At 39.4% G+C, this 12,934-nt stretch overlaps 1 protein-coding gene across 7 annotated transcripts in view; it reads right to left on the reverse strand.

Annotated features, from left to right (window-relative positions):
- The window catches only part of LOC103475748 (glutamate receptor 3), a 97,421-nt gene that overhangs the window by 64,015 nt on the left and 20,472 nt on the right, over window positions 1-12,934 (reverse strand). For all 7 annotated transcript variants that reach the window (XM_008427595.2, XM_008427594.2, XM_008427593.2 and 4 more), the window contains one exon: window positions 3,508-3,747. In XM_008427595.2, coding sequence (XP_008425817.1) covers window positions 3,508-3,747 — 240 coding nt within the window. The remainder of the gene's footprint in view (window positions 1-3,507; window positions 3,748-12,934) is intronic.

A 12,934-nucleotide genomic window follows, 5' to 3' on the forward strand; every position in this document is an offset into this window, starting at 1 on the left:
ATATATATATGGACTGAGATGGACAAATGAGCAGGTTGTCTGGTGAACCGTGTTGATCTAGCCTTACACTTAGAATGGTTACTTTGTTGAAAGATCTCATGACAACCTATTTTAGTTTACTATTCGAGTCTGCTGGATTTAAAAGAAATGTTCTAGTACTTCAGAGAGTTAATGATACCATTAACTCTGTGCTTTTCTGCAAGCTCTACATATTTCAGGTTTATGGCGGTGCTCTTGTCACGGTTTCCATTTCCAACCATTTCCAACCCTGCTAAACACATAAGCTGGTGTTAAAGTGAGAAATTGAACATTTCTGTGCTCTGTGTGACATCGTGCTTTACTATTTATTTTACATTATATTTCACATTCCAAATTGCACCTTCTGAAGCATTTGGAAGAAGGTTTGGTGCAGTTTATTTCTGCAATTTTAACCAAGGTAATCAACCTATTGTTTTCATTAGTTTCATTTTCTTTATCATTTATTTATTTACATTTTCTGCTGCACTGGATGAACAAATTAAAGTTGTTTTTTCTTGTTTCACCGAGCTTGTGAAGCTATTGGTGTACTTAAGTGTGATGCTCTTGTGAAAAGTTATTAAATGATTTTGTAATTCAGTAGATTTAAAAAAAAAAAAGAGACACATTTTAAGTCAATTCAGCACCATTTAAAGATCTGAATAGGACGATTCTAAACCTCAGATGTCCTTGTCGGAAGTGAAAAAAAGTGCATCATTAATCTTTACCAGATGTAGCAAAATAGATAGCATATGGCTGTAAAAACCTCTCATGTTGATGGGATTTTTTTTTATTAATACATATTTGAAAATTCATTTTCAAGTGGGACGATCTGATTCCTTGCTGCAGTAGATGAGACATCTGTGCTGAAGATGCATGAAAGAAAGCAGAGGAAGTCATAAAGGACCTTAGTTGTCCTAGAAATGCTCGACGAAGGTTTAAAAATAGCTGGAATCCACAGTTGTGAAAAGTTTGTCAGATTTCAAAGTCGGGCTGAAGCCAGCAAATCTTTATTCCTCTGAAAGCGGTGACATTAAAATATGTTGCGCATAACATCACACGCTGTACAGTTTCACTAACCTCCACCTGTAGCAGGTGTGAATGTCATTGAGGATTTCAGGAACGTGTTTGAACTGTCAAAAGCTTGCAGGAGTTTTACTTATCTTAAGCTCTCTAGATCAGCATGTGTTTGGCTGTCATTATCAAAAAGGCTCTCGCTGAACTGATCAACACACACCTACACAGGTAAAGACCAAACAGCCCAGAATCTCCCTCTTTTAAATCTGTTCAGAGCCACTTTGCAAAGTTTGGAGCACAACCAAAACTGCTACTGAGCTCTTTCTGAACGGGACGCAGAGGGAAGACTGGAGTCAGTCAATAAATTTAACCTTAAGGTTTGCAGCTGAGCCCAGGCATAAAGAAAGATTTTTCTGTTGGAAAGTCATTTTCCGCTTATAAGACAAAAAAAATGGAATGTTTAAGAAAAAAATAATAAATCTGAGAATGTTTTTACTTTTCAATAAGTTCTGTCCTAATTTCTTTACAAAACACATGGACATTGTTCAAAAGTTCTTAAAGCTGCAACAGAATCAAAAAAGTTAATCAAAGTCAGTGGATATAGCCAAAAAAAGAGAGATGTGAAACATAGAACCAATTCCTGAAGTTTTCTGATTGCCATTCAAAGTATAATAAAAAGGTTGGTAGCTGTACCTTTAAGTTGTGATTGGCCCTGTGATGATATTAGACGACTTGTTGTAAAAAAAACATGTATTAAATTAGAGACGCAGCAGTCAGGTTTTTGTTAGCCAAAACCAAATGTTATTTTTTATGAGGTTCGCATTCTTTGCATTCTTGCAATAAAACTAGAGCTGTATGAGATGAATACGTAATGTGAAAATGTAATTATTGAATATTGTATTGCTGTTATTGATTGAATTTTCCAATTTCCCCATTATTTGCTCTCTTGCAGAGCATCTTGATCACTAAGATCTATACTGGATGAGGGCATAAAGGGAAATGAAACTCCGTCCAACTGGCTAAACGTATTTTTGGCAAGCAGAGTTTGAATGCAGGGCACCTAAACCTTTTCAGCAAACTAAACACTGCATTCAGTCACTCTTTTACAGTTGCTGTGTTATCTTTGATGTGCTAATGCAAAATTATTTGTATAAACTTTGTTTTAAACCAAAACTTAAGGCAAATTCCACTAAAAGAAAGAATTTTGCTCAAGCTGGAACAAATCTCTTTCTCCAACATCGGCGACCATTTCTGCTTCTCTGCACAGGTGTTTGAACAACACCTACTGCAAGAGCTACCAAATGAAAACTGCAAAACACAATGACGCCATTTTTTTTTCCAGCAACACTGGAAGAGAGAACACGTCTTTGCCTTGAGGGTACAAAGCATCAAACCATGTGATCCAAATGTTAATCTGAGTTTAGGTTTATGAGAGAGCAAACTGTTACTTGTTGCATTTCTCCATAAAAAAAAATAGGGGTTTCCAACTTATTTATTTAATTGCGTGGAGCGAATACTGATATTATTTCACAAAAAAACTCAGCAAAATATTAAGGCATTGTTGTTAAAACTGTATCAGGGAATGTTATCCCAGAACATCAAACTTTAGTTGTACGAAAGATGTCATACCAGCATTATTTTTTTAAGTAATTTGAACTATTGATTACTAATCTGAGCAAATTAAGGAGAAAATGCTGCTTGGTTTATTGGTGCATCATTTTATGCTCTATATCTGCTATCTAAATAAATCCAAGTAAATTAATAATGAAAAAGCTACTGATACCGATATCCTGGGGCAGATCAGAGCTGCTTGTGTTCATCTACAGCTGGTATGTAACTTGCCTGCAGTTTATTTTCTAACAAACTGCTCTGCTGTTTCTTAACGCCTACAAATGGCGACCCTTATGGCCCTCGCCGCTGCATAGATGGGGCCCACACGAAGAAAGTCCGAGGCCCTAAACCACGTAGAAAAGTTGGAGGTTTTTGCACACTCCCTTTACCTAATTCAATTAGAGCGAAGTTATAATCTGCCAGGTTTTTTTTTTTTTTTTGGGTGGGGKGGGGGGGTGGAATTATAGACTCAGACGGCTGTAGTCAAACTACAGCAGCACCTGTGAATGACTCATTTACCAGAAGCAAGGAAGTATTGAGTGCCTCTCTGAGCCGGATTCACCCACATACAGACGCAATTTAGGATCATTACTGTCAGAGAATAAAATGCATCTGACTGCTTCGAATGAGGACTGAAATGAGGGATTTACATATTAAAACCCAATCATATACAGTGTGTAATAAAACATCTGCTTGAGCTGGCTTTTGGTCTGAAACAGATTTTTCTCCTTTCTCCCTCCCCACCCCCCGCTGTCCGGATGTTTCTCTGCCGCGTCACATCTGTGCTCCTGATCTTTAGCTCGCTCGCGTTGCGGAGCAGCGTTCCAACGGTTTTTGTTGTTTCCCCAGGAGGGGCCCGCTCACCTCTGTCGGTGTCGTAAAGATAGACGAACCTCTCCCACTTGTAATGGTCCAGCAGGCTGAGAATGGCTCCCCTCAAACTGGGCCTCATCTGGATGACAAACTGTACGTCGGCGTCGATGGGGAAGCTGGGCGTGATGAAGGAAGTGTGCAGGGCGCCGCAGAAGGAGGTCAGTGTGTTCATGGACTTGCGGTCGTAGAAGCCGAAGATGGCGTAGACTCCCCGGGAGAACTGGGAGCAGACTGGTGACACAGAGACAAAGAAAAAAATAAATTAAAAAAAACAAGGGCATATTCAGGTCACAGAGGAAGAATGCAGGCCTTTAAGTGAAAGTTTTCATGTAAAAGTTGCAGTAGTTTGCGTGGGAAATGTTTAACGTGAGGTCGTGATGAGTGTTAATCATGTGGATAAAGTAGCGAGTATCTGAATAAATGTTTGCCATGTGGGATGTCTGCTCCCTGTGGCCATGCTCTGCTGCCCACTGCCCTTCACTTCTCCTTCCTGCAAATGCTTGGGTAATCAGCTAGAAATAATAGAGAAGTCAGTGCTCTGGTCACATCTCTTAATGGACAAATTCCCTGAAACATGAGCATGCAAATGTTCCAGCGCTGAGCCTCTCTGTGCTATAAAAGATTTATAACAGGGCCTATCTGTGGCCATCTGCGGGTCTCTGGAAGCAAATTTCAGCCATAAAAATATCAGATACTGATTGCCTTAAGAGACATTAGCTTTGTTTTATTTGCACATGATAAATGGGAACAAAGACAGTAAAAATAGACCCCCGAGGAAATGTGGCGAATCAAAGAATCTCCTGTTACGTCCATAAATCTTAACGCAACTCTGAAGCCTGTCCGTAACATTAAGTTGCTAAATGAGGTTATATACTGTAAACTGCTCATTAGGAGGAGTATTGTCTACATTCATTGTCCAATCAGTGCTAATAAAAGTTTGTGGAGGTGAGTTCGCTCTGCCTACATGTGCTTCAAAGCTTGCTTGTGCTTATTAAAGACATTTATCATGTGTACTGTGACAATAACTGTGCTTTCATAGGTTTCTGTGATGTGCACTCAACAGTTTCCTGGTCGGAAAACTGAGATGGGAATGTTCAGATAATCTTCTTTAAAAGGATTTTGAGCTGATAAGCGTATTTGTATCAAACCTCCCTGAGGAAATACTTTGCCGAACCAACCGTTTGCGGCAGTTGTAGCTGATAATCTTTTGGAGTGTGACTCCATCAACTTTGGACATCTAGAGGATAAAATTTCAGCCCATTCTGTAAAAACACTCCAAGCTCGGTCAGTTTGTGTCGACAGCACGTGGAATTATCCGTAAAATCTCACACCAAGTAGATTTATAAAACCGATCCCAACCTGGACGGTTTCAACACATGACTATGCTTTGATCGAAACCATTGTATTGTAACTGGCTGAAAGCTTTGGGTAATTGTCCTGCTGGAAGACGAAGCTCCACTCTGATTTTCAGCCAGGATTTCCCTGTATTTTGCACCAATCATCGTCCTTTCAAGTCTGATCAACTCGTCTTGTTACTGCTGAGGAAAAACAACCGCGCTTCATAAGATCACGTCTCATCATTGGGACGGTGCGCCGCCACCACATGGTAAGTACATTTTTGGATTAATCTGATGATTAGAGTGACTTTGTCCACATATTTGTTGCGGCGCCTGCAAACAGGACTTGTGATCGACTCAATTAAGATAGAGCTTTCCTCTTGTCATTCTTCTGTAAAACTGAGATTTGTGGATTGCGTGACTGTAAATGCCATGAAAGGCTTGCAGTTGTGCCTCACTCTTTCACATGATGAACTGGACAGAGCTTTGGCAGCTGGTCAAAGACTGGGAAGTTATCTGGTAACCTAACCCGTGAAGTTCCTCTCAACTTCATCCCTGACCTGTCTCGTGTGTTCCTTGGTCTTCGCAATCTAAAAAGTTCTAAAAATCTCTGAGACCTTCAGGGAAGAGTTGTATTTGATGTTCACACAGAGGTGAACTTTAGGCGACTCCTGAATGAAGTCACATTTATTTTGGTATTAGTTTTGGTTTTTTTTGTAAAATATGTTGAATATTTTCCTTGAACTTCACAATTATGTGCTACCATGCTTAAAAATTGGAGAGAAATGAACAGTTTGGCCACCTATTGCTATTACTTGATGTGATGTTCGCATTTTCGAAAAAATATTTTTCGCACCGTTTCTTTCTTTAATTGCCACCATCGTGTTCACATCACATCTGTTGATGTTTGTCTGAAAAAGCCAACGTTTCTCTTTTATAATTAGAAAGCAACAGATTACAGATTGCGATCAATGAACCTTTTTGAGCGGTCAAAATCTTCATTGCTCCACTTATAATCAGGAAAAAGGTTAGGGTTAGGGTTTTCTCTACAGAGAGACCAATAAACTCACAGGTTTCTCTTTGCTTCAGCTTATTAGAACAACGCTGACAACCACAACACGAACAGCTCGTCTAGCATTAATCAATCCTGCGAACATTTTAGTTTCTCGTGAAGCTAGGAAGCCCACTCTCCTGAAGGACTAATAAAATAACGCATTTCAGCTCATAAACATCAGCCGCCATGAGTAAATTCCCCTGATCCCAGCCTTAAATGAAGACACGCATCATTTACTTTATCGCAGAGGGGATGCTGTGGTATTTTTCTGCTCTGTGCGTTTCAGTTCAGATTATTAACATTGGATGTTTTTGTGCATGACTAATATCCAGATGGAAAATGCTACCTCTTCTCACTTATTTTTTCTTCTTCAACTCCAGGCTTATTCATCGCTGTGCAAACACCCACATCTGCCTGTCATTGTTGGGTTTGTTTTTTTTTTCCTTTTCCTCCATCTCTCTCTCCTTTCTCCCTCACCATCTGTTTAGCTTCAGCTCTCGCCACCTTGTTAGGCGTAACTGGCAGGTACAGCATCCTTAGCAGCACCCCCGTTTTAAACACAACTTTGAACTCTGCTGCGTGGATGTTTGAGCTTTCCACCGCCTCAGCTAATGGAGGGACGCAACAACTGAACTCTGAAAGCTGCATTTCTGAGCAGAAGCAGCGTTGGAGCTGCTGTGCTGGCCTGCGAACGAGACGCAAGAACGAAGTCTGCGAAAAGGAAGCGGCATTAGGGAGCTGGGTAACAAGGAAAGCCCCAAGACGAGGAGGTGACATTTTCTAGGACAGAATCGCCAGTAGGTGCCAAAAGATTTAAAAGATAAAACGCTGCCTTGAACACTGCAGCATTTTTCATTTTTTTTGTGATAACAGCTCTTTGTGTGTATTGATGCTTGGTGGGAAGGTATTGTTACACCTTGTAAAGTAGGATAGGAAACTAGCTGTTCTTTGGGCTGTTATGTATGAAATACAGAACTGTGAAAAAGTATCTTCCCCCCTACAGAATTTTTCTCTTATTCTGTGCGAAAAAATAAATGCTCCACACCCCCACCAAATCAACCTACTTGTTAGGGTTGAGCTGTCCTGCTCTAGAAGAAGCAAAACACTTCCAGGCTATAATACCATCATTACAGTGTTTAATGAGAATCATGTCCTTTTTTAAAAATGTAAAATAAAATGCTGTCTTTGTTTTCCATTAGCTTGGATAAAAATCTTCCAAATAATTCAAGTTGTGTCTCAACGTTCTGTCAAATACTTTCACAAACTCTTGGGAATCATCAAAACTTTTTAATGGAAAATGAGAAATGCCTTTGTGTTTGTTTGGTTACTTTAATTTTTTTTTTTTTTTTTTGGTCTGTGGTGGTTTTGGGCTTTGGACCTCTTTGCCTTTATAATAAGTAACAGTGTCAGCTTAGTTTAGCCATCCATCCATTTTCTTACACCCTTGTCCCTCAGTGGGGTCGGGAGGGGTGCTGGTGCCTATCTCCAGCTAACGCTCTGGGCGAGAGGCAGGGTACACCCTGGACAGGTCGCCAGTCTGTCGCAGGGCAACACAGAGACACACAACCATGCAAACAAACACTCACACCTAGAGGCAATTTAGAGAGACCAATTAACCTGACAGTCAAGTTTTTGTACTGTGGGAGTACAAAAACTCCGGGAGTACCCGGAGAAACCCCATGCATGCACAGGGAGAACATGCAAACTCCATGCAGAAAGACCGGGACCAGGAATCGAACCCAGAATCTTCTTGCTGCAAGGCAACAGCTCTACCAACTGCACCACTGTGCAGCCTGCTTAGCTTAGCAATATCTTTAAAATAATTTTTGTCTCCATTTGCTATCTAACTAGTTGATTATTGGCATTAAAGATGGGGTGAACCGTACAATATAAATATATGTGTATGTAGAGGGGTGAAAAACAAGTTAATAGTAAATAAAACAATAAGTAAGAAAATAGGCACCCCAACATACTTTTTATTTTTGTATCTGTTTATTTTGTATCTTTAATTTCTCATTGTAATAAGTTCTTTAGTGTTATTTTAGTTAGTCCTATGCAATGGACTCTTTGCACCTCAGCTTCCGCGTTTGGGGAAAAGCGGTTCAATTGTTTCCGATCCAATAAAAATATAATTTTACACTAGGTGCTTGTAGGGCTTGGCCAAGGTCTGTACATTGATCCGAATTCCCAACAAGTAAGCTGGAGAACGGTTTTAAGATGTGTTATACATTCACTGATTGTGAGTTTTACGTAAATTTTGTGGCTAACATTAACCTTAGCTTATGCTAGTAGGCAATATTCTCAGACATTGTTCTTGTAAAAATGTGCTATTTAAGTATCTAAACATTCTAACGGACAATGTTTTTATCTTATTTTCAAATATATTATGTGTGTTTATTGTCGTTAGTGTCAGAGACTAACGGGGGAGGTTACGGTTTGGGCTTTTAGCTTCCGAAGCATGACGAAGCACAACAAGCCTCATAGCTTAACAGTACCGCAGCTCTGGTGTCAGAGTTCTGGTTCAGCTGACTGTTCAGGTTCAAAGTTGCTGCTTTTAGAAAAATATGACCGTGTCTCTTAAGGTCTCCGTGTTATTTCGTTTCATTACCTTTGCATGTTTCATGTGAAGAGCTCAGATAGGATGGTGTTTACAGCAGTATGTACAGGCGGATCAGTTGCTCGGCTGTCTGGCTCTGGTCTGCTCACTCGTTCCCATACACTGGCTTTCAGGCTGAATACAGAAGTGATTCCATGGAAATAACTCAGGGACGGCTCCTTTATTTACCATCCATATCCCCGGTATTTTTAGGCTGATCCGGAGTGAAGTGAAGGCTGCAAACTTTGTGTTGTGCAGCGTTAGCTTTAACTGGTAGTGACAAATATTTACAAGCCACCATCTTCTTAATTCAGGCTCGCTTGGAAATTAATTAAAACTTAAAAACCCATTATATTAGGAAGACAACAATGTTCATAGTATTGCTTTTTTTGCATCTGAAATACGACTCAGTCTTTTCTAGCAGTCATGGTAACTCAAAGCGGAAACAAGTGAGCCGCATTAGTTCCTGGAAATGTGACGTCAACACTGTAGGTGCAAAGAGCCCATTCCGCACACAACCGCTAGAGGCGCTGCCGCGTTGGTGGAATGGAGAAGATTGAGCACACAAGAAGAATAAATCTTCCTGTTCGATGCTAAAAGAAGCTCGACGTGTGTGTCTCATCTTTTCTGTATCACAGGTCAGTAAAAATGTATTTTGATGCATATATACTGGTTACCTTTAACAGTTGAAGAGGTTAGTATATCAAGAGTCAACTAGTGAGTCACGTTATGCAGTTTGTGATTAGTGTTGTGTAGAAACGGGACATATATTTGGAGGCTACTTAATGCTAATGCTAGCAGACTCTGTTGAGCTAGCTGAGAAATGGCTGAAGGACTACTGAATTCACATTGAACTTATTGTATTTTGAACTTTTCTGAACAGTTGTCACACAAAAGACATTATTTTGGTCTCTTTATTTTTAAAATTGAGATTTATTTGTGGGTTATTGCAAAAAACCAGATGAACAATATTATGGCATTCAGTGGCTGCTTATGTGAAGCTTAGTAAAGAAACAAAGCATTAAAGGACAATTGCACCTTTTTCAGTTTTGTAGAATTTTTTGTGTAAGAGATGAATGCTAGCTATTACAGTTACTCAGTGATACTTAAATTATTTGATACCTGAAGTATTGCATAAGAAGTATTGTATATGGAGTATTTTCATTACACAATGAGAATAAATCTTCCTGTTTGATGCTGAAAGAAGCTCGACGTGTGTGTCTCATCTTTTCTATATGACAGCATCACACGTTGAGGGAAGATCATCTAATAGATTACCGTCAGCCATCCAAGGTTGCAGGGTAACATGTATAATTAAATTTTTGGTGAATATTGAAATCACTTCAAATTAGGAAAGTTAATCAAGGAGTTTGCACAGCAAAATGAAATATTAGCAATTAAATTGTCTTTGGCCAACATTTTAGGGTTGAAATGCAGATTTAAATACAAATCTGATTAGCGGGTTGGTGTGCTCATGGTTAACGAATTGGAAGAGTTTATTTCTATTTCTAATCTGTCGACCACCGATCCCAACCATCCAAGTAAAAACTTACAGGTAATGTTGATTATAGATTCAGTCAGAACCACTGTAGTTGAAAAGACTGAATCCATAAGAAGAACTTACGTCTAGATGTTTACAGTGTTACTCACCTTTTCATCTGCAGCTGAGGTATTTTAATTAGCGTATTATATTTACACAAAATAAGACCGCAGCGAGGGTTAGCGGAAGACACTAAACAACAACAATGACAACGACGAGTCGTTCACCCTTTTTCAGTGACTAAACTGCCCGTCGATGTATCTCACACCGTCCAAAATCATCTCGACTCATTATAATGATCCTCTGGTTCAGTTAAGAGTGTTAAATCACATGGTCTGCAGTATAGTCGAAATGTGACTCAGTGAAGCTAAAGGCAAAGGGCACATGGCTAAAATGATATCTTTTTGTAATAGCATTTAAGCGGTTTTATATGCTTAAACACATCACGCTCTGCAATGCTGCACAATTTGTCTCAGATGACCAACCACATTGAAAGAATAGGGCGCATATAAAGTGAAGGCTGAGTAGGTGTTCCTCCTCAGGCGGTGCTGTTACATGCTGGCTGGAGTTCCCTCTTGTGAAACTACATGTTTTCCCTCAGTGTGTGACTCCATGTATATATATATATATATATATACAGTGTATATATATATATATATATATATATATATATATATATATATATATATATATATATATATATATATATATATATACACATAATGAGCACTCTTTAAGTGCTCATTATGCACTTAAAGAGAGCGGCGACAGTCGCTGGATAAACTCTAATGTGAAGAATACCACTAGATGCAGTCCACATGCTAAAGCAACATGACAAGGGGGGGGGATCTACAGCAGTCGATACATACTGTCGTAGACTTGCCCTGCGGCCATTGGGGTGTTAGGAAGACGAATAGACTTGAATGTTTCACTGCATGAAGAAGCAAAGCAATCCTTCCACCTACACATTCTTTACATAAACTGCAAGAACATCATCCGAGGAGTGATTCAAGAGGAGACAGAGAGGGAAAAAAAACACTTAAGATGGCAAAAAAAGCACTGAAAGTTTGTGAAGGATGAATAATTTTGCTTTAACACATGAGATAGCGCTATGTGATGCGTTGAAATCCTGTTTTTAATTAAAATGTTATGGATTGTTAATATTTCATCTAAGTAAGGAGTTTGAATCAGCTGAATCTTTGGCATACTTGCAACTCTTTATTAAAAAGGTTTTAATTTCAACTCCGCCTCTTGAAATATACTACTTCCCGTTGCGCAATTTGTCTGCGTTTATCATTTGAACACCAATACTTCAACCGCTTTCACGACAATGCCCCAGCAGGAAATGAATTGTCTGACTCAAATGCTGATAATCAGCCTGACAGAGGGAAAAAAAATATATATATTTTTTTAAATCAGTCTAATCTTCAAAACTGACTTCTACAAATTCACAAAAGCAGCTCTTTAAGGAGCTCCCTAAATTATTCACTGCACGGATATCATCTTTGGATCCCTCTCTTTGATACTACTCCGCGCGGCTCACGGCTTGTTGTCCTTGAATAATCCCAGGCAGCGCTGAATGAAAAACAGAGATTTCAGCGGTCGCGGACATTGTGTAAGCCTGCAAACGAACTGCTGCAACATCACTGTAGCTTGTCAGTAGCAATCACCGTCGCTCTGTTACAGCACTGACATGTAAGCACATTTAGATGCACGGGATGAAAGACTAACTGCACATCTCCAGAGGTTTGCCCCCGAAGCTATTCAAGACTATTCTGCCATTTCACAGCCTTATCTTCGCTCAGAGTTTAGTGATGGGCTGGAGGAAAACTAGAAATGAGATTCGGAGTTGAGATAAACAGGCTGTGAGCTTGTTTGGATAGGAAAGTTGGGATTTAACTGATAGCCGCAGCCTCACTCGGCTGTTATTTAAATGCTGCTGCCGAAGTTAAGGACATTTACTTCCCTTTTCAGAGAAAGAAATGTATTTATGAACACGATGGCGCATGAATCATGTCTCACCCTGCAGCGGTGGACGTTAAAAGTTCTTATTAAACTAAGGGTCAAACACTCTATTCATGTCGGTGAATACACTGCTTGGAAAATGATGTTGTGTGCATGATTTTCTATTTCGAAACGCCACAACAAATCTGAGTACGACTGCTTTTCAATTCCTCACAGTTCACCGAGCTGATAACCCACTGGCTGCAGCAGCTAAAACTTGAACATTTCTAGGTTATTATCAGAAGACATTTGTGGAAAAGTCTGTATCCCAAAATAAAAGACGTATGCAAATTAGAGATGCACGGAGAAATGTTACGCTTGCTTAACAAATCCAACGCTCAGAGAGGAGTGTTGAATTTGGCTGTTTTTAGTATCTATAAAATGAAATCAGAGGAAACACTGGAGCTATTGAAAAGGAAACTATTTTCCGCAGTATGTTGAGGTGAGTCAGAGAGAGAGCAAGACTTTCAGCAGACAACAGGAAGGGTCACTGCAGTCAATCAGTTTTATCCACAAGCATTCTTATGTCCTGCGAGCAGGGCATATACTACATATATTCATATGCATATTCGTATATAAAATTTATGATAGCTAAGATTCCCCAAAAAAGCTATGATTTCGATCATATCAATCAATCAATCAATCAAATTTTATTTGTATAGCACATTTCAGCAGCAAGGCATTTCAAAGTGCTTTACATAATTAAAATAAAAACAGAAATAAACAGTGAGAAAGAGAGAAATTTAAAAAAAAAAAAAACAAAACAAACTCTTCTTACCAGAGGACGCCGCCGTCCCACACAGAATTTAACTAACTTATAGTTAGAGGAGTCTGCCCTCCCGCGGACTTTAACTGGTTCCATTCCATTTCCATTCCACTTTAATTTT

The sequence above is a fragment of the Poecilia reticulata genome, linkage group LG14, assembly GCF_000633615.1.
Source record: "Poecilia reticulata strain Guanapo linkage group LG14, Guppy_female_1.0+MT, whole genome shotgun sequence".
NCBI lineage: Eukaryota > Metazoa > Chordata > Actinopteri > Cyprinodontiformes > Poeciliidae > Poecilia > Poecilia reticulata.